At 41.1% G+C, this 22,729-nt stretch overlaps 1 protein-coding gene across 8 annotated transcripts in view; it reads right to left on the bottom strand.

Moving 5' to 3' along the window:
• SMARCA2 (SWI/SNF related BAF chromatin remodeling complex subunit ATPase 2) overlaps window positions 1–22,729 on the bottom strand; it is a 181,684-nt gene that overhangs the window by 5,024 nt on the left and 153,931 nt on the right. For 7 of the 8 annotated variants that reach the window (XM_087444534.1, XM_087444531.1, XM_087444530.1 and 4 more), the window contains 4 exons: window positions 19,237–19,290; window positions 9,751–9,856; window positions 9,179–9,280; window positions 6,110–6,242 (listed from right to left, as the gene is read on the bottom strand). In XM_087444534.1, the coding sequence (XP_087300660.1) occupies window positions 6,110–6,242; window positions 9,179–9,280; window positions 9,751–9,856; window positions 19,237–19,290 (395 nt within the window). The remainder of the gene's footprint in view (window positions 1–6,109; window positions 6,243–9,178; window positions 9,281–9,750; window positions 9,857–19,236; window positions 19,291–22,729) is intronic. The other variant, XM_087444537.1, reaches the window with a different exon arrangement.

The following is a 22,729-nucleotide window of genomic DNA, read 5'->3' as shown; positions in this document are numbered from 1 at the left end:
CCCAAAAAATCCAGCTTTGAAAACCAGTGGGGCTCACGTGAACTGAGAAACGGCTCTTAAACAGCTCATGCCCTGGGACTCACCCACCCCAGGGCCCAGCACGGAGGCAACTGATTGAGAAGCACCCAGACTTTATGCAAAAGAGGCTTATTTGCTTATCTTAAAGCATCAGCTGGAGAGGCAGGCATCTAACTTAACACACATCTAAAGGCCTGCTGAGGTATGGAGAGTGGCAGGCGCCATCTTTGCGCTTTCCCTCTGCCTTGCTCCAGCTCACTAGTATCTCATGGAAAAGAGCTTGTACTCTCCCCTCTGGTTCCCCAGTTTTTGCAGATATTCCCCCACACCCCCAAGAGCACAGCAAGAGGCCAAGGAGCCCAGTCTTTTGGTGAAAGAGGCCTATTAGCTGATCTGCACAGATGGGCCTAAGGGGCAGGGTTCTAATTAAGCACCTAAGGGCTGACTGTAATCCTTTTCAGAGACCTCAGAGGGTGGGCACTATCTTCGTGCTCTCCCTCTACCAAGCTCCAGAGTGCCAGCATCAACCAGAGGGGAGCTTTTACATATATCTGGCACCCCAGTAGTTTTAAAACTACTGCTCCAGGGACACCTCTTGATTGCCTTGCTGTGGTAGGCAGCAGAGCTAATACTTGTGGTCCCACAGGACTGTATATATTTGCCTACTTTAAAAGCTGCTGCCTGACATCCTGGCTTCCAATCAGCCTGAATCTAGGTGCTGATTGAGATCCTCCCCTTTAGGACACTAATAGCTCTTGGCACACCCTCAACTACTGAAAGCCACTAAAAATAAAATAGGCTGCTTGGACAATCACCAAAGTGTGAGAGACAACCAAGAACTAGGACAGGGTTGAAGGATAAGGTTCATCTACACGAGGCCATTCCTTCAAGACTGGGAGAGGTAGCTGTTTTCTAATGCATAGCAACCAACACAGAGTGTCAAGGAAAATGAAGAAACAAAGGAAGATATTCCAGACAAAAGAACAAGATAAAACTTCAGAAAAAGTCCTTAATGAAATGGAGATAAGTGACTTACCTGATACCCAGTTCAAAATAATGGTCATAAAGATGCTCACTGAACTCAGGAGAAGAATGGATGAACACAGTGAGAACTTCAACAGAGAAAGAAAATATAAGAAAGTACCAAATAGAAGTCACAGAGCTGAAGAATACAATAACTGAACTGAAATATACACTAGAGGGGTTCAACAGCAGACTAGATGAAGCAGAAGAAAGGATCAGTGAACTTGAAAACAGGGCACTGGAACTCATCCAAACAGAGCAGCAAAAAGAAAAAGGAATGAGAAAAAGTGAAGATAGCTTAAGGGACTTATGGAACAACATCAAGTAGACTAAAATTTGCATTATGGGGATCCCAGAAAGAAAAAAGAGTGAGAAAGAAGCAGAAAACTTAAAGAGATAATGACTGAAAACTTCCCTCACCTGGGGAAAGAAACAGACATTCAGATCCAGGAAATCCAGAGAGTTCCAAATAAGATGAACCCAAAGAGACCCACACAAAGACACATTATAATTAAAATGTCAAAAGTTAAAGACAAAGAGAAAATCTTAAAAGCAGCAAGAGAAAAACAACTTGTTACATATAAGGAAACTCCCATAAGACTACCAGCAGATTTTTCAGCAGAAACTCTGCAGGCCAGAAAGGAGTGGCATGATATAGTCAGAGCACTGAAAGAAAAAACCTTCCAACCAAGAATACTCTACCTGGCAAAGCTATTCAGAATTGAAGGAGAGATAAAGAGTTTTCTCCAGACAAGCAAAAGCTAAAAACATTCATCACCAGTAAACCAGCCTTACGAGAAATGTTAAAGGGACTTCTTTAAGCTGAAAAGAAAGGGCACTAATTAGTAACAACAAAACATATGAAAGTATAAATCTCACTGGTAAAGGTAAATATATAGTATTGGTAGTGGATTAATCACTTTTAAAGCTAGGCTAGTATGAAGGTTAAAAGACAAAAGTAGTAAAATAACTATAATTAAAATAATTAGTTAATGCATACACATGAATATACACAAAATAAAAAGATGTAAAATGTGGCACCAAAAACATAAAACGTAGAGGGGAGAAAGTAAAAATGTAGAGCATTAGAATACATTCAAACTTAAGTTATTATCAACTTAAAAGAGACTGTTATAGAGATAAATTTTTATATGTAAGCCTCATGGTAACCACAAAGCAAAAACCTATAGTAAATACATAAAAGATAAAGGAATTTAAGCATACCACTAAAGTCATGAAACCACAAAGGAAGAGAGTAAAAGAAGGAACAGAGGAACTACAAAACATCCAGAAAACAATTAACAAAATGGCAATATGTACATACCTATCAATGATTACTTCAAATGTAAATGGACTAAATTCTCCAATCAAAAAACAGAGTGGCTGAATGGATTAAAAAAACAAGACTCAACTATATGCTGCCTACAAAACTAGCTTACACCACTCACAAAAATTAACTTTCTTCTTCCTAGAAGAAAACATAGGTGGCAAGTTCATTGACATCAGTCTTGGTGATGACCTTTTGAATTTGTAAAGGCAACAAAAGCAAAAATAAACAAGTGGGACTACATCAAACTAAAAAGCTTCTGCAGAGCAAAGGAAACCATCACCAAAATGAAAAGGCAACCTATGGAATGGGAGAAAATATTTGCACAGCCTAACTGTTAAGCAGTGAATATCAGAATATATAAAGAACTCATACAACTCAACAGCAAAAAAATAATCTGATTAAAAAATGGGCAGATCTTGGGGCCGGCCCCATGGCTTAGTGGTTAAGTGCATGCTCTCTGCTACTGGTGGCCCGGGTTCGGATCCCCGGTGTGCACCGACGCACCGCTTATTGGGCCATGCTGAAGCGGCGTCCCACATACAGCAACTAGCAGGATGTGCAGCTATGACATGTAACTATCTACTGGGGCTTTGGGGATAAAAAAGGAAAAAAAAAAAGGAGGAGGATTGGCAACAGATGTTAGCTCAGGGCCGGTCTCCTCAGCACAAAGAGGAGGATTGGCATGGATGTTAGCTCAGGGCTGATCTTCCTCACAAAAAAAAAAAAAAAAAAAGGCAGATCTGAACAGATAGTTTTCCAAAGAAGACATACAGTTGGACAACAGGTACAGGAAAAGGTGCTCAACATCACTAATCATCAGGGAAATGCAAATCAAACACACAAAGAGATATCATGTCACGACTGTTAGAATGGCTATTATCAAAAAGACAAGAGAGAAGTGTTAGGAAGGATATGAAGAAAAGAGAAACCTTGTGCAGTTGGTGGGAATGCAAACTGGTGTAGCTACTATGGAAAACAATATGGAGGGTCCCCCCCAAATTAAAAATAGAACTATCATATGATCCAGCAATTCTACTTCTGGATATTTATCTGAAGAAAACAAAAACACTAACTAGAAAAAATATCTACACCCCCATGTTCATTGCAGCATTATTCACAATAGCCAAGATATGGAAACAACCTAAGTGTCCGTCGATGGATGAATAGATAAAGAAAATATGGTAAATATATAACAGAATACTATTCAGCCATAAAAAGAAGGGACGGGCCGGCCCCGTGGCTTGGTGGTTAAGTGCGCGCGCTCCACTGCTGGCGGCCCGGGTTCGGATCCCGGGCTCGCACCGACGCGCTGCTTCTCCGGCCATGCTGAGGCCGCGTCCCACATACAGCAACTAGAAGGATGTGCAGCTGTGACACACAGCTATCTACTGGGGCTTTGGGGGGAAAAAATAAATAAATAAAATCTTTAAAAAAAATAAAAAAATAAAAAATAAATAAAAAGAAGGGAATCTTGCCATTTGCAAGAACATGTATGGACACTGAGGCCATTATGCTAAGTGAAATAAGCCAGACAGAGAAAGACAAATACTGTATGATCTCTCACATGTGGAATCTAAAAAACAAAAAAACTGAGAACAGATTTGGTGGTTGCTAGAAGCGGGGGAATTGGCGGGGGGAGGTGGGCGAAATGGGTGAAAGGGGTCAAAAGGTATAAACTCCCCAGTTATAAAATAAATAAGTCATGGGGTTTTAGGTACAGCATGGTGAATATAGTTAATAATACTGTATTGCATATCTGAAAGTTGCTAAGAGAGCAAACCTTAAAAGTTCTCATCACAAGAAAAGAAAATTTCTAACTATGTATGGTGACAAATGTTAACTAGACTTATTGTGGTGATATCACAATATATACAAATATCGAATCATGTCGTATACCTGAAACTAATATGTTACATGTCAATTGTACCTCAGAAGAAAAAAAGAAAGTACAAGAAGAGGAGGCAGAAGAGAGAGTTAAAGAGATGCAACGTGAGAAGGATGCACAAGGAAATGGATTCTCCCCTGGGTGACACCTTGATTTTGGCCCCAAGAGACCTGTGGCAAACTTGTGACCTACAGAACTGTGAGATAATATATCTGTGTTGTGATAAGCCACTAAGTTTGTGGTAATTTGTTAGAGCAGCAATAGAAAGTTATTATACCAAGTCTCGAGAAAGGTTAAAGAAACTGAACTGATAGATGGGATAAGAGGGCAGCTATGTGAAAACAGATTAGAAATCTGGCTCTAAAATAAGGAAATATTTAGCTAAGATAGGTAATGTAGACTTATTCATCAAATGCTAGGATATTACAACTAACCACATGAAATTGAAAAAGATTAATAAATGAAAGGCAGAATCACTAAAAAGAAGAATACTGAGAGCAGATGTGGGTGTGGGGAAACAGACACTCATACGCTGCTGACAAAGACAAATTCCATTCTGTGTGGCAATATGTAAGCATCAGACGTCTTAAAAATGTTTGCAGTGATTTATGGGTAAGAATTTTCAGAACAGCATTATTTAGAGTGAGATTAACACGTTTTGGTACATTCATTAATGAATGTTAACATATACTGCTTTATAAAAACACTCATTGCTATGAGAAAATGTTCATAATAAATAGAAAAATCATGCTACAAAACAATGGGCTACACTTTTATAAACAAAATATTTATGTATAGAAAAAAACTGCAAGGCAACTTCTCAAAATGTTAAATGTATATTGGGTAATGGAATTTCGCAAATTTTCCCTTCTTAAAAAATATTTTCCAAGTTGTCTGTACTAAGTATATAATTAGGAACAAATCTAATAAGAATTTTTAAAGCATATCCATGCTGTTTTACACAGCAGACCATAAACTACTGGGATTTATTACTTTGAGAGGAGGTATGGGGTGAAAACAGAATTAGGTAAGAAGAAATTTTAGACTTCTGAAGGCAGACTTAACCTTTGAAATAGTAGGGTTATCAACCAGGGCTGGGAATAGGGTAAGACAAGGGAGGTATTTTTGCCTTGGGTACAAAATGTGAGAGGGCACCAAAACTTAGTAATCAAGATAAATTATATTCTAATGCAATATTTTAAAAACTCAAAATTAATGCAAAAAAATCCATGATGGAAAAAATATCAAAATTTTAAATAAATACAGGATCAGTATCTGATCTGTGATGGATAAAATGGACCACTGTTCTAACTCAGTTTGACCACTATTTTCTAAAGCAGTAATTCTCAGAGTGTGGTCCTGGGCCCAAGAGCATCAGTATCCCCTGGGAACTTGTTAGAAATGCTGACTCTCAGGCCCCACCACAGGCTACTGAATCAGAAACTCTGGGGATGGAGTCCAGGAATCAATGCTCTATCAGCCTCCCCAGGTTAGAGGACTGCTGTGCTACAGAACAGATAGGTGATATTAACAGCAATGTTGGTAGTAAATGTACATTACACTGATTTTCAAAAGCAACATTCAGTGAGCGTTTGATATGAGCCTGGCCATATGCTCAGCTCTTGGCTTGCTTGGGGTGCGGGGCATTTTGAGTACCTCAGTTTTACAGGGGAGGAAACTGAGCTGGAGCAGGGTTAAGTACACCATCCAAGGTTGCCCAGCAAGGACATGGGAGACCAAGGACTGGAATCCAGATCTGCCTGACTCTAACGTCTGTTCTGATAGCATCTGTGGAAACATCTACGCAGGTGACAAGGGGCAAAGATGCGGAGGACCCACATGCCTGGGCTTACCCTCTGACTCTGACTCCTCTTCATCTTCCTCTTCCTCCTCTTCATTGCTTTCGTCCTCACTCTCTTCCTCTTTGGCAATTTTCTGCCGGGCACTCTTAAACACTGACTGCAAGACGATAGAGTCTTCATAGATCTAAAGGGGCAAAGTGGCACCAGTTAAAAACTGCAAGCTGAGGGCCCAAGGTTCACAATCGCAGTGCACTCTTCTCTCCCTTATGCAACATACCAGCTTTATTTCACATGAATTTTAGTAGAAACGTCAACATTAGCTTTTATGCCCACAGGAAAACCCAATGGGGAAACGCCCAACTCAAATACAGGCACACATATCCTTACAGGAAAAAGTCCATATGCAGTTGAGATAATTTCAATGTTGTGTGTGTGTGTGTGTGTGTGTGTGTGTGTGTGTGCACTTGGGAGAGAAAGGTGGACTTGTATAAGATAGCCTCTCATCTCGGACAACAAAAATAGTATTTAAAAAACTACATTTCTTATTTGAATTGTTATATCAAATACTATGGTAAAGTAACCTTCCTTAAAATGCAATTCCCCTAACAAAATGGAAGTATTCTTTATTACTGAGTTTATCAGTACCAGCCAATACTATTCCAATCAATACGTTAGTTTTAGGGTATGCACACACCTGAGCATTGCCCTGTGTAGTTGCGTATATACACAGGGAGTATTCTACTCCCTGTGTAGAGAGATATATAAAGTTAAAAAATGGTCCTTTTTCTCAAAAAATTAAAAAGAGAGTACCATATGATCTGGCATTCCCACCTCTGGGTTTATATCCGAGAGAATGGAAAGCAGGGTCTTGAAGAGGTATTTCCACACCCATGTTTCCAGCAGCATTATTCACAACAGCCAAGAAGTGGAAGCAACCCAAAATATACATCAATGGATGGAGGAATAAAATAAATGCAGAATATACATACAAAGGAATATTATATAGCCTTAAAAAGGAAGGAAATCCTGCTACATGCTATAACTGGGATGAACCTTGAGGACATTATGCTAAGTGAAATACTAGGCCAGTCACAAGAAGACAAATACTATATGATTCACTTATATGAGGTATCTACAGTAGTGAAATTCACAGAAATAGCAAGTAGAACAGTGGTTTACAAGGAGAGGGGGAGATGGGGGGTTATACTGGGTACAGAGTTTCAGTTTTACAATATGAAGGAGTTCTGGAACTCTGTTGCACAACAATGAGAATATACTTAACACTACTAAACTGTGCACTTAAAAATGGTTTAGATGATAAATTTTATGTTTTACCACAATTAAATAAAAAATAAAAAAACATGGAAAAAAATGATCCTGGATCTAGGAACATATTCCTTTATTGTCAAGATGAGCCACACACTCAAGAAAGTGACTGGGCAACTTATGGTGAACACCAAACAACACAGTACAATAGAAGAAAGGACCACGGAGAAAACACTGCGATGGATGGGGTCCTTGCAGTAGAATTTGCCAGAGACATCAGAGTTGAGCTGGATCTTAAAGGGATAAGAAGGGAGAGCACGTGAGAAAGGTGGGGAGGCGAGAATGAAAAAGATGCACCTGGGATTGCACCAATGTCAATTTCCTGGTTATGATATTGGACCACGTTACGAAACACATTACTGTCTTGTGATGGTGCAAAGGGTACACAGGCTCTGTCCGTGTTATTTCTTACAATGGCATGCATATTCGGGCAAGCAGGTGTTTATGGGACCAGTCTGATTGAACAACGCACTGTTTAGGAGGAGCAGCAGCAGGGAATGAAGCTCAAGAGTTAGGGTAGGGTAGGGCGTGACTTTAGAAAGCAGCCTACAGAGATTAAATTCATTCTAGAATTTAATAGTACAGGGGGAACCTCAAAGCTTGGTGGACAGTGGATGGACAGGATAAGAAGGTGATTAGAGAAAGACAAATTAGTATCCAGGGTGGACTGGGAGGGAAGCCAGTCAAGAGGCCACTGATCACCCCATTTCAGGTGTGACCCAGTGACTGCGGGCAGACAGGGAGGCTGTGGCACTGGAAGCATATCACAACGTTGCCATAGTAGCATAAAGAGCCCAAAAATCTGTCTGGAGACTGTACACGGTCATTCACAAAAGACTTCCTTGCTGACTCTTGTATTTACCCTCTCTGTCCTGGTTTTCATCTTAACTTTCTTTGAAGAGTGTCTTAAAAACAGAAGGATTGCTTTCAAGACTTACTTTGGTCAAAATAACACTACTATTAAATCTGCAAATCTACAGTCTGCTCAAGGCACATCCTGAGGATTCCCACGTTCTCCAATTTAGTGATTGGCCTTGACAGAAGGTAAAAAAGCAAGGTCAGGCAAGAGGTTTAAGGAGACGCTGGCTGGACACTGCACTGGTTGGCGGACACACGGACCTCTTGCTTGTTCCTTCTTCTTCACGGGTACGAGAGCCTCAGGCCAGAAATACAGATAGGAAAAAGTGTGTTCCTACAAAAGGTGAGTGGAATTGAGGTATAATAAAGTGAAAATGTTCTCCTCCTAGTTATTTTAATAAATTCAGTGTCACTTATATACTCTTAGACTTGCCAACTATGGAGAAAAGGAGTAAAGAGAATTGCAATTGGCCCAATGAAAAGCATTTTAAGCAATTAGAGGCAATGGTTATTTTTTCTATATATTTTTTGGTTTAAATCATAGTAGTTTCAACTCCTGATGCAAGGTTACAATCAGAAAAACGAAGGTAAATATAATCAAATACACAATCTCCATAAAAGCAAAAACTGTACCTCTAGCCTTTAAACATTACATGAAGTGATTTACTTGAATTCTTCCTCTAATTAGAAGCCAAGCCTTTAAGGAAAGCTCAAGTAGGAGCTAGCACAGCTATGGCACAAAAGAGCCAGCATTAAGTTGAAAATGCCAAAGCCTCAATTTACTTACGTAGGTAGCAGGGAATACAGGCTTTTATTTTTCATTTTTCTTCTGCCAGGGTAGTAGCAACGGTTCAAATGGTAGAAAATGAAATATTTTATGTAATAGAACATAAGCATGTTTAAGGTTAAACATTTTTCAGACAACGGAAGACAGACCTGGGATCCCTCCAAGTTGAACGTCTGAGCATTGTGACAGAGAAGCATGACATCTTTCTCCAGGTCGCCCAGGCTCCGGTATTTATGATTACGAATTCTTTCCTAATGGAAATTTTGAATGAAGTAAGAAGAGGGAGAGAAATGCAACAATCGTTACTTGGTTAACAAGGCCTGATTTTCCCTTTGTCTTCTCAGCACACAGCCCTGCCAGGGACGTGGGACTGCCCAACTCCAGGGGTGCCATTCACAGAGACCACCCTCCCACTAGCGTTCCTTCTTGTAAGGGGGAGGAAGGAGCATGTGATGGGAAACAGGAACCACAATGGTGAAGGGTAGTCTGAAACCTTAAATCAAATGCAATATAATACAATATGAGCTCTCAGCATAACGATTAAATAACATACATGTAAAGGCACAAGGATATCCTGACCTTTTTGGTGACAAGCCTGGATGGGTGTTTGTGGCAATGAGACAAAAAGATGTCACTGCCAAGTCCTGACTTAATCATTTCAGTGAGTTTACACTTTTCCTTTATTTACTTAAAAAATAAAGTTTGTAAACAAAATAACTACCTTTATTTTTTTGAAATCCACCGGCTTCCTAATTAATTCATAGTATTCTGGTAATTCTTTCCTTGAAGGTAACTGAATGAAGACTTCACTGAGCTGTCGCCCTGAACTGTAGGGTGGAGGAAACAAACAGAAACGTAACAGATCATGTACTACCAAGGAAAAGTTTTATTTTATTTCAGAGAATGCCAGAAAAGCAAATTGGCATCCCATGCATATACACACGGGGCTCTTGAAATCAAGGAAAATTCCACAACTGTACTGGAGATTAATTAACGCCCCTTGTGCTGACTTCAAAATCACATTAAAAGACCATTAGGTCCCCACTTCTGTCACACATATGATATGGGAAGTCCAGTGTGGATTTCTCTTTCAGAGTAAACATATCTCTTCATTTTGATAGAAGTATTTAAAATATGCTATTTAACCAAAAATTCAATTTTTAAATGAATAATAATTGAGTTGGTAAAAAAAGAACAACACAGATTTCTTTTCCATACTCCTTTGTCTTCAAATTCACATTTTATTTAGAAAATAATATGTTAGAATATACTCTGGAAATTAAATGAAAAGCTTTTGTATGTACCTAGTGACTGGTCTATCTTTTCAGTCTTATTCCTCTTTGGGTATTTTACACACTGTGAACCACACATACCTTTATTATCATTTGCCAGAGGAACCCCTTCATCTTGCCTAACTGCACTTCTGTGTGTATGGAGCAATTTGGGCAGAAAAGAACAAACATATTTAGCAAGTGTAGGTGCGTCATTTCTGGGATTCGTGCTGTACCCTCCCCCAAATTTATGGTAGCTTTATTTGAAAGCAGATTTAATAGCAACAAATGCATAGCATTTTGTAATTTTGACAAAACAGGCTATAAAACAATATAAGCTTTTAACATCACTTAATATTAGAAGCAGACACGGTTAAAGGAACAAAGATTTTCATAATTTAGGTTGAAGACTCTCCTATCTGAGCTGGCCCCCCCCAGATCAATAGCAGCTGTGAGGTATGGTATAGTCATTTTTCACAAAAATCTCGCTTCCCGTATGATGCCATCTCGACTTCCTTTGTGAAGCCAGAAATATCAAAAAAAAAAAAAAAAAATCATAAGTCACTGCCATGTAAATTTCGGAAGGTGATTCTCGGAGTGTGCGAGAATGCTAGAAGCAGTGGCAAAGAATGAGTGACAATCTGCTGTTTTAATCCATAGTCCCAGTTGTATAATTAAAAAATAATCATAATGACAGTTATCATAAAAAAGACATGCGCAGTAACTCAAGTGGTTGCCTAGCAACTAGTGGGGAACATGCTGAAGTGCAAAGGGGCTGCATAAATTAACCGAAAATCCTCTGTCAAAGGGATGGGTGAGTTTTTCTGTTATACCAGGTTACTGTTTTGTCTTATTTTATTTTCTAATGCATATATGGGCCTCATGAATGCTAAAATCAGGGGCGAACACAAGAGGTGTAAGAGGACTGCAGTTTAACAGGGAATTGGATTTTTAGATGATTGTGGCAAAAACCAAGATGTTCTCTCACCCTCACAGCCTCCCCTACCCCCCTTCTCCAGGTGGAGAAATGCATTTGTACCTCCATATATTATACTACATAGTACACGACAAAAACTATTTTATTTCCTATCACCTTCAACACAGGGCCACAATCTCTGGTCTATTCTGTTTCTACCATTCTGAGATTTATATACGCAAACATTTTACCTGACTGAAAATGAATATCTGAAAGGCAATGAGAGGAATTTATAGACACTAGTTTTTCTATTTCTTTCAGTGACCTCTTTATAATTAGCATTCTTTATAACCTAGCAACGATCAAAAAGACCTCTTGGTAATCTTGGATTTAACACCTCACCCTCAGTGACATCGTCACAGTGTCATTTTCTACATTGCCAACAGATGGTGTCATTTTTCTATTGAGGGACTATAAGCACATCTTTGTACACCTGTGATGGACACACTCTTAATTTTAACTGTGTTACTGATGAAATAAGAAATAAGCGATTTGCATCTAGAGTGTGATAAAGCTCTTTCTAACAGGGGCAAAATGGCTAAAACAACCTTGGTCTGATGTCCTGTCCTCAGTCAAGTCACAGAAATTCTAGACCCTATAAGGAGACAAGTCCAGAGTTATCTGTGCTCATAAAGGAAGAGAGCTCCATGTTCTGGGACTCGGGGCCAATACTGTAAAATGAGACAAATTTATTCTGTTTCAAAAATAAAGGCTCACTCAAGTAATATTCCTACCCCACATCCTTTTTCCCCCTCCTAAGAACAGAGGACAGAGATAGAGAAGGACCTGGAAGCGATCTAAGGAAGTCTTCTTGTGGCTATGTTGGCACCATCGTCATTCAAACACCTCAGCTCATTCTTTGCAAATTGAATTTGTACTGTTGACCTGACTCGTCTGATTAGAATAGCCTTTCTCCTGTGTACCTCCTAGTACAGTGGCCAATCTCCCCTTTTTAACTAATTCCAAGCCTCCAGCCTTGACCCACCTCTCACTCCATGGCTGGAAGGTTCTCTGTCCTTTTCTCTTCAAATACTTCATTATCCATCCAGGATCAAGAACCCATCTTTCATAAAAATGGAAGAAATTCTCTGCAATTTTAAACTAACTCTTGGTACCTCATTGCTCAGAACTTAATTCTGTGTGTGTTGTTTTTTCTCACCCCCACACAGGGTGGGAATCTCTCACATGCAGTAAACCCCTTCCCCATCCCTGTCAGAGGCATGGCTCTGATGGCCAGCTTGGGCAGGACATGTCTGGAGGTCCTGGAAGATGTTCAGTTTTTATATAACCTATAGAATGCATGAGATAGTAGGACCACTTGCTAATGGATCGCTACAGTAACTTACTTCTTCCTAAATTAAAGGTTAAAAAAAGGTAAACAAAATAAAGGAAGTAAAGCAGCCTGATAAGAGTTTTGAATTCCTGGCATTTCTTTCTCAAACTTAAGCTGAGCAAAGGCTTTTTCAATATACCTTTTCAAACACTTTTTTTTTTTTTTTTTAGTGCCGGAAAGGTTTTTGTGTCTTTTTTTTCAAGTACAGAACAATGGACTACTTGTACGATGGTTTGCCGAAGGTGTTCTGTTTCTGTTGAAATGCTTACCCTACCCCCAAGGCATTTTCCATTATGTCATTTTACACAATTTAAGGCCTAAGTATGAACTGTTACCTCGAAGTGTGCGAGGTTCCCATGACAGAAGTGATACTGCTCCCCTCCTCCAAAAGAGGATGCCACCAATGGCCTGTGATTTCAGATCTATTTTGTACAGTGATCTATCACAGAACAAGAAACAGGGCCCTGATAAGACAGAGAATGTCTTATAGGGGGAGGATGTCATGGCGGGGAGAGTAACCTAAAATACAAATTTAAAGGACCACACTGCACTTAATAGAGTTTACAGGGGCTGGTGGGCAAGCACATTTCCTCTCCACAGAGGGGACTGGGCACAGGGACACATGGCCATTATGTCATGGTGTGTGAGATGAAGAGCCCTATAGGCCACTGCATAAACAGTGGTTTGCAAACACTGCATGTTTGGCTTTTACGTGTGCGTGTACACACACACACACACACACACACACACACACACACAAACACTGAGAGTTACTTTGCTATGCTTCATCTGGGAACAAATTTTTGTCCCATTACCTCCACAAAGCAAACTACAATAATTTCATTATATAATATAATTGCAATAATTTCATTATAAAATAATTTATACTACTATGGCTCTAAAATTGTCACTGCAGACATTATAAACATTACATAAATATCAGCTTTACCTTTGATTACATTTTAGGTACAGTTGGAAGACAGCAGAAGACTGAAATGCTAGCTAAGAAACCTACTCCTTGAAGATGCTGGCTATTATGCCCTTCCAACAAGCCCAAACCAAGAAGATACAAGAGTCTGGTTTTTCTGGGGGTTTTTTGGCTGCTTTACGATTTTTCTTTTCACCTGCCCAAGCTGAGCTGTTGACAAGAATTCCTAATGAACACTTCTGAAAAAAATCTTAACTAAAGTTGAAATAGGTTTTCTTTATATTAGTTAAGGAATATAAAAATGTGGCTATCTTGCCTCCATAAGAAAATAATGTCATGATTTAGCATACCCACTTGGAGTTGGAAGGATTTTATGGAAAAGTTATTACAGTCCTAAAGGAATCACACACGGGAAATTATTTGGGAAGAAAACTATAAAAATTGGGTCAACGCTGGAGGGCAGTAGGTGAAAGCATGCTGCTTCTTTTCAGGGTCAGATTCCTGTGACGCTGAATACATACCCTTTAAAAATGCACTTAGACCAGAAGAACACCCTACTTATCCAGAGAGCCCGCAGAAACCTCAGCCACTCATGAAATAGGTGTCACAAGCTTCCGCACTCTGTATTCACTACTGAGATCTCTCATCTGAGTCTTATTGAGTGTTGAGCGATAATTTCCAACAAGCTTGGAAATCTGACCTCCCAGCCTCCTGAAACTTATATGAGGTAACAGCAAAATAGAATGGCATGGCGATAGACTTGCTTTTGGTAGTGGAATGGGTAGCTGGTAAAAATCACCCCAAGGGTCACATTAAAGACTGTAGATATATAATGTGCCTGAGTTATCAACAAAAATAAGGTCCAACTAGGTTAATGCAAGGCAAATACCCGGATGTTAGGGAACTGTAAGGGGCTGGCTCAGTCAATAAGAAAAGTACCAAGACTTTATCAAGAGTCTTCAATACAATCACACTCTGATGGACGGTTTTACTTTTAGTAATCTACTCTAGGCTGAAATATGGATAAAGATATATATATTTATTTATAAAGATGATCATCACAGCATTACTTAAAATAACTAAGTAATTTAAAGCAGCCAAAATGTTTAACAATTGGGGAAGGGACAAGTAGTGCAATGCTACAGAGTCTAAAACTATGTATTTTAAAATTATGTGCCTTAAAGAATGGAAAAATGCTTGGTATGACATTCAGTAAAAAAACAACAACAACAACAAAAACCACACAGGATATCAAATTGTAAATGCAGTACAACTTCAACTAGGTTTTTAAAAAGGCATAAACTAAGGACCAAAAGGAGATATGCCAGAGCATAAACAAACATTAATAATAATATACTCTTGTTCAACAAAATGAAGATTTACAATCTAATGTAATTTGGAACCGGATTTTCGTCCATAAACAAAGTAGGTCTCAAACACTTGTATCGAGATGTCTTCTTTGAACTGTAAGTCAAAAATCTAATTTGATTCTTCCCAGAGATATGTCGTCTAAGGGGCATATGACCAACCTTTATTTACATGACCATAAACAGCACAGTTCACCAATTGGTACCTTTAACTCTACCATACAAAGCCAAACAAAGAAAACAGAATAATAGAACAGAACAATTCCATAAAATTTTTATTTAAGATTTTGCAGCCCTCAGAATCTACTATATAAAGTTCCTATTTATTCCTTCAGAATTCTCTCATGGAACTTATTACTACAAACCAGAGGTGCTCAACAGGACGTGAGATTCAGTGAGTATTATTTATTTGTTTATTTAGACAAGCCTTCTGAGGAGATGTTTGAGAAGATTTATCATCTATCACTTGACTTTTTAGAAATTTTGACTTGGGACGTCTAATTTCTTCTCCTTTTCTCACTTGACCTTTCATAACAGCAGGTGCAGGTATAGAATTCTAACTGTCCATCTGTCTAAATGTGACAGTGAATAGGCCTGCTGCTGGTCAGACAATTCACCAGCTTTCATCAACTCATCTTGTAGGCCTGGACAGGACTCGGAGGAAGCCTTCCTTTCAAAGCTAAGGACCACCTTCCCTTCCACTGAATATTCTGTCCTTTGATCTTTCCCGGTGTGGCCAAACTCAAAACCACAAAGCTTTTGCAGGAAAACAAAATCAAATGCCTCTCTACCTGGGCGTGAATCCCAAATGTCACTCTGTAAACGGGGTGCATCATAGCAGGCACCCCAGAGCGCTGCTTTTTCCTCTAGTGGCCGTTTTAGTAAATTCTTAAGGAAGACATATGAGGTGTGATTCTAAAGTGAGGCAGAATTTTTCCCATGAATGGGCAAGAACATATATGCCCAGATAAGTGCCATTTTTCAGAGCAACTCATTTTTGATTGAAACACTTATAGAGTGGTTTTGAAGACCATTTAAGAGCCCTGTAAGGAAATAAGTTTTGTTATTTCCAGCTGGGACTCCTTCCCCTCCCTCAGAGAGAGCTGGTATTGTCCTGGGGTGTTGAGAGGCAGAGACCCTGGGCTCCCGGGCCAGGCTGATGCTGGAAGCCTCAGGGAGGCCTTCTGTGCCTCTGAAAGCAGACGGACCGAGTTCATCTGTGGGCTGCCCACCTGCCATATGTGGGCATAATTGGCTGAGCATCATAAATAAGCGTCAAGTCACCAGGGGTCAAAGCAGCCTATTCCAGTAAACATCTGAAAGTATCAATACTTGTCAAGATAAAGTACTGGAATCCACATTTCCCTGAGCAGATTCTCTCTGGACTAAATGCAACTTCTGAGCTCTAAGTCAGCCTTTCCCAAAGTGTGCTCCATGGAATACGAGCTTAATGGATTATTAACAGTGTTCCCTGAAAAAGGAGTTCAATGGTCAAATGAGTTTGGGAAACACTGAGTTAAACAAAGTTCAACACGTAACTTTACAGCAAAACTTCCCAGAGCCTCTAACTGCACCGGGAATTCTCCAAGAAGCTACAGGACTGGAGTCTGAGGACCACATTCTGGGAAGTGTCATCCTGGACAACACATGACACTCTGACCTCAGCAGGCTGCTACTACACAAGATGAGCTATCAGTCCTGACACTGATCCCAAAGTATCCAATACAGAGAATAAATGAAGAAAAGCTCTTCACCCAGAACGAAGGTTTTCTAGAAGTGTGTCCACTCAGTCACACTACTTCTTCATGGCAAATTCTCTGTAATCTAATTAAAGCTATTGACTGCAAAGGTGCTTGGGCCTGAGATCCAGAGTCACAACCTTCTTCCTCCATTTAAAGAAATACGGAAGGTCTAGTGCCAACGTTGCTAAAAATAAATTTTGTCGCAAGGAGTTTCTTGGCTGGTCCTGAAGGGATAGTCAATACTAACATAATCACAACATCAAGGGCTGTTAATAGCCAGGGAGAGAATTTAGATTTCCTGGGAGGGAGAATGTGAGGCTTTGTAGCGACACACGCACACTCACATGCACACGCACACACCAGGCCCCCACACCTGCCACCTTTCTTTTCACCTGCATTTCTGTAAACGGCACCACATTCACTTACCACTCAGGACAGAGATCCAAGGGTTAGCTTTAAGGTCTCCTCCTCCTCTCACATCCAGTCAGCCCCTAAGTACTGTCAGTCACACTTCCGAGTATGTATCCTCTTGTCTTCATACCGGCCGCCATGTCCCATGGATGCCCCTCTTCCCTTGAACCCAATGACCCAGTCATACCAAGATCCACGTGGTCTCTGGGTGGGGGTCCTGTCTTCCACACCTCCAATGGCTGCCCACACACATGGGACTGAGGACCTTTGCCTCATCCACTCCTCCCTCCCTGCTAGTCTACTTGGGGAATTCCTAGTCTGCCCACCAGCCGCCCAACTTTGCCTTCCCCACTCCTGCCCTACTCCTCCCCTTCCACCCCTACATACACTTCATTCACACCATGTTCCTGCATTATTCCTTTATACAGTTCTTTCCAAATACGCTTTAAGGCCTTCTATTTTATTCATTTTTTTCCCTATTCTCAATACTTGCACAGAGACTGACACATAGAAAATGGTCAGTGCTTTTGAACAGATAAAGGGATTTAAAAAAATAAAAAAATAAAAAAAAATTCATCCTAATGCAACCTCTGAACACCACATCGTAAACTAGGGCTTCTGGGGAAAGGAAGCAGATGTGACAGTCAGGGACTAGACGGACTCAAAAAATCCTGAGGAAGCAAATGTCAAGCCCCTTCTATGCCTCTGGAACCTACAGTTAAATGTGTCTTCAGTAAAAATGGATTTATCTAGGTCCCACCTATATATAGTCATATTGTCTCCTCAAAAAGCCCAGGCATGACCCTGGGGGCTCGTAAAACCCTTTCAAGTTGTTATTAATCCCCTTTTCATGGTCACATGGCCATTCTGGCAGAAGAGAGGGAGCGGGGTAAGGGAGCTCACGCCTGTCCTTGTTCACTGGCTGGGCGTTTAGCCTGCATCACACCATTTAGACCAGGAAGCCTCCTTTCTGCATCGTGAGGGTGGAAGCGTTTACCCAAGTTGCTTCATTATTTAAAACCAAACTAATCAAGTCAAGTGTTTCTTGTTTCAATCCCAAAATTCGAATCCAGACTGAGTTCCTTCTCATAATGGACAAAACAAAACACAATTCTTGACGTCTCTCTGTCCACATTATGGTTTGTGTGGCTGGCTTCCAGGATTGATAACTGTTTATTAAACGTCAATAAGAAATTGACGTTTAATTGACAATCTTGTCCAACAGTTTCATCTCCACACAGATTTGGGTAGGTACAAGTCCTTCCCACTTTTAATCTCCTTATATACAGGGAATGCCACAACTGGTGATGGTATTCATTCTGAAATACACGATACAGCTTCAATTCTTTTTCCTCCTGGCCCTAGATTGGATCTTACACTAGCGGGGGGAAAAATGCTGTCAAGGACGTTGTTGGGTCAACTGACAAAAGTGAAATGTGGATGGTCAAGTATCGTATTGATATTTTTAAAAAGTATAGGCCGACAAAGGGGGCAAAGAAATGTTATTTTCAGTATATTAATAACAACTCCCTCTCAAATAACATCATCTCATTCTAACAAAATCTCTAGGAGAAAAGCGTTTCTGCTTTCCACTCAACAGAAGCAAAAGCACACAAAGCTTAAACAGACTGGCTTACAAGATCTCGAACCACACCTGACAGGTAGGCCCAGAAGTCACGCCCTGAACTCAACCCATTGCGCAAACCCTCCCATGGCCGTCATTAACTCCGGACTGTCAGACCCCACGTGCACGGGCACGCTTCTTCACGTACTGCAGGAGAGCCAGGCACCACAGGTGCTTTTCATTAAGCTTCTAAACCAAGACAGCACACAGTTAAGCAGCTCACGGGATGTAAGACAGAAGCTGCGCTGGAAGGGAGGGGGAAGCCACAGAAACCCATCTCCCAGGGGTGCAGGTGGGGCAGCCCTGCTGGTGGCCTTTGTAAGAAGTGCATTTACAGAATGGACACAGCCAAATTAAAACACAGCACAAACGACTTCAAAAGCCACGACAGGTGTTTTCGAGTATCTGTGCCTCCATCTTCCACTCCAAGTAGGGGTGGATCAGGAGGCGACTGGAGAAATTTGCTTCCAAAGGCCGGCTCTTTAGGGATCGATCTGTTTGGTGTACCAAGGGATACCTGTATTTAGAGACACGGGATACAAGACAGATCCTGACCTGTTTCCTTCTATTTCCAACTGAGAATTACTGGGCACCTTCTCCACGTTACACCTGCGGTAGAGTAGAAAGAACACTACAGTCAGAAGACCTGGGTTTTCGTCCCAGCCCGACTCCTTCCTCCTAGGTTGGGCGACCTTGGGTAATTCACTCCACTCTCCAAGCCTCAGACTCCTCACCTGCCTGCCTTGCCTTCCTCACGGGATTCTGGGAAGATCACATGTGGTTATGTTTGATAACTCTTTCTGAAAAAAATACACAGTTCTCCAAAAATAAAAATAAAAGAATTTCCTAACCTCTCTGGGACGTTTCCTGCTTCTCTCAAACACATAAATGCCCATTAACTCTGGTCCCATTTCCCTCCACACATTATACATGGGCGTTAGGGCACATGTTCCATCCATTGTTCGAAGCACTGGAAGACAGGCAGCATTTGATGGGTGGGAGGTGCGGCACGTGATCTTAGGAGAGTAGCTTTAGCCTATCCGAGTCTAGCTCCTCATCTGTAAAATGGGGATAATACTTACCTCAGAAAGCTGTTGTGAAAATTAAATAGGATACTGTACTTTGTTACAGCAGCCAGCCTATGGAGGGTGTGCCAAACAACAGCCAAACTTGATTTCGGAACAGACACCATCTAGGTAGTCAGCTCTACTTCCCAGGACTCTATTCTTTTCGAATAGATCACTGAGCTCATGACCTAAACTGGAAATGACAATAAACCAGCACCTGAGGTCTTTGGCCCTTCCACGGGCCTTTAGAGAAGCCCTTTCAGTGGAGGATCTTGAAACTGCTCCGTTGGTGTCCCTTTGTGTGGTGGCAGAGCAGCGGATGACAGGTGGGACACATCTTGGGAAAACCCTCCATCCCATCTACATCTTACTGGCAGCAAAGATGGCACCCTTTGGCATACACAGCCTGCGTCTGGCCACTTACAAATCCCTCCTCAGAGCCAGTGCCCACTCTGCCTTAGGAGAGCGGGAGGCACTGCAGAGAGGGCAGAGGATGAACCAAGGAGTGGTGGGCTGGACGCGCAGGCTACAGTCTCAATAGAGAAAGTGAGTTGGAACGTCTGAAAAGTAAGGCAGAGTTGGAAAGCAAAGTTGGGAAGGTTGCTAGGGCGATGGTGGAAAACCATTTTTCCCATCATAGGAAGCCTGATCTTCATCGGGTAGGCGGTGGGAAGCTACTGAAAGTTCTTAAGTAACAGGATGACACAATCAGGCACCTCAGAAAGAAGGCAGGAGGAGCAGCAGACAGGAGGCAGGGAACACAGCGAGCATGTAGCTGTCCCAGGCCAGGCCATGACGGGAAGGGCCTAATGAAGACAGCGTGTGAGGAGTCAGAAGGAGGGGTGTTGGCGAGACGCTTGTGAGTGTGTTGAGTGCACATTAGGACTGGGAACACTTTTACTTTTGCACATTTGGGATCTTGGGTTGTTGATGGGGTTAACCAAGGGAATACGGAAACAAAAACAGACCATGTGGTTTCAGAATGTGTAAGAGTAAAGGAAAAGAAATCTAGGAATGACAAAATATATCTTAGACATTTTATAGAACATACTATAAATAAGTCAGAAAAAGATAGGCATGGTTCTATGATCTGAGACTAAAGGAGACTCTAATTCACCAGGGATGCAAGGCTCCTGAACAAAGGAGATTCTAGCAGAATTATTTCAAATGATTCTGACAAGGAGTACATAGGACAGACCTACATAGTAGGTCAGCAATCTGATTGCCTAGGGGAAAAAAAGTACAAACAAAAAAACCCCAAACAACAAAAAGAATACTAAATAACAGCGTGGATTTGGCTTGAAAAATGTATGTTACTACAAATCTATTTTGGAAGGGCAGTATGAACACGGTATAAACAGTCCACCTTGGATCGGAGCCTTAGGATGACGATAATGTGGGAAAGCCTTCGACACAGTAAACACCTAAATGCATATCAGGTAACACACTTTGGAGAGAAAACCTTGGAACCTGGCATCATTTTTTAATAAGAGCCCTTGCCTTCTGGAGAATGGGTTGGCTATACGTGGGCCTTCAAAACAGTAGCTCAGGCTTACTCAAAATGAGGGAAATGCTACAAATGACTTTTAAATGTGTACAGGAACTAAACAAGTACACTGAGTCCTTGGGTTTGAGGTATACCAAATCCTTGGAAAGGTGCTGTAACACAATGGAATGAAATATTGGCACTCTTTTGCCAGGTAAGTATCATTATAATTATATAATTCTTTTTCTAAAAGTGACCATAAACACAAGATGTCATCATATCCTCACAGAACAGGCTCATGTGACCCCCTCCTTCCCTGAATTCCCCGAACAGGCTGGCTGCCTGTTCAGTAACATCCAGTAGGGGGGCTATCTCCTCCACCGCACCACCCTGGTGTGTGAGCAGGTGGGAGCAAGTACCGTGAGTTTTTACCCTCTGGTTCTATTCAGCAGTACAGGGCTGGAAATAAGGGAGGAATGCAATAAATATTTCCAGGATGAACGAATGATTTTCTACAATATGAAGAGAGCTAAAATTCAGAACAAGCTGAGGCTATCCACTGCTCCTCGAGATATAGCATTAGGGCTTACTCCAATGAGGGGTAAGAAGAAGAGAGCAGAGCCTGAAGAGTATCAGGGAGGAAGGAGCCCTGTGGTTGCCACTCCTGCCACCCCACTGTGTGCCAGGGCTGCGTCCACCAATCAGACAGGCCAGGCAGGTATCCCCCGCCTCCTCCACAGCCTCCCTGCGTCCATCCTCTAAGCTGGACCTCAGGTCCAAACCCTTTGCAGACAGTAGGGTCAGTCCTCATGGAATGCTCCTGCTATAGACTTCAAACAACCTTTAGAGAGGGAAGAGGTGACCATAATCTCCTCATATTCTGTTTCCAGATCCTTCAGGAATGAGAACAATGCTCGTATTTGAAAAGCAAGGTGTAATAAATGTTGAACAAAAGCTACTGATAGGAGTGTCGATAGAAAGGGCATATCAAGACGCTTCAAATGAGTTCAAGTGTCCAGTTGCAAACTAATTACATCCTGAAAGAGTGTGTAGATTGCTTCTGCTAATGATGTTTAAGAAATCACAGAGAGTAGAAATGGAATCAGAAGGCCAGAGATAAGCAAATGTCCCAACGTCAAAATGAGAAAGGAATCTTGAGACTGTCACGCTTGATGTCGACCCTGGGTAAAAATTTAGCAGAAATTATTCAAATGCCACGGGGCTATTTACAGAAGATAAATAACATCATTAAGTACCAGTTGGGGGTCTCTTAGAAAAAGCCATGGCAAGTTAACCTCATTTCATTCCTTCAGCAGGGTTTCTAGGTTGATAGATTGGAGAGGCCACAAATATGGTGTATCTTAGTTTTAGCCTTTCTTGATGACCTTGAGGAAGGATAGATAAATGTGGGTGACATGGTAGCATGGTCATGTGACTTCACAGATGGTTAATCAACTTTAAGGATTACTGGTTAATAAATTCATGTCAACCTGAA

Source organism: Ceratotherium simum, chromosome 20 (genome assembly GCF_057802395.1).
Source record: "Ceratotherium simum simum isolate JZ-2026a chromosome 20, ASM5780239v1, whole genome shotgun sequence".
Lineage (NCBI taxonomy): Eukaryota > Metazoa > Chordata > Mammalia > Perissodactyla > Rhinocerotidae > Ceratotherium > Ceratotherium simum.
This window is presented reverse-complemented; position numbering and strand designations above follow the sequence as displayed.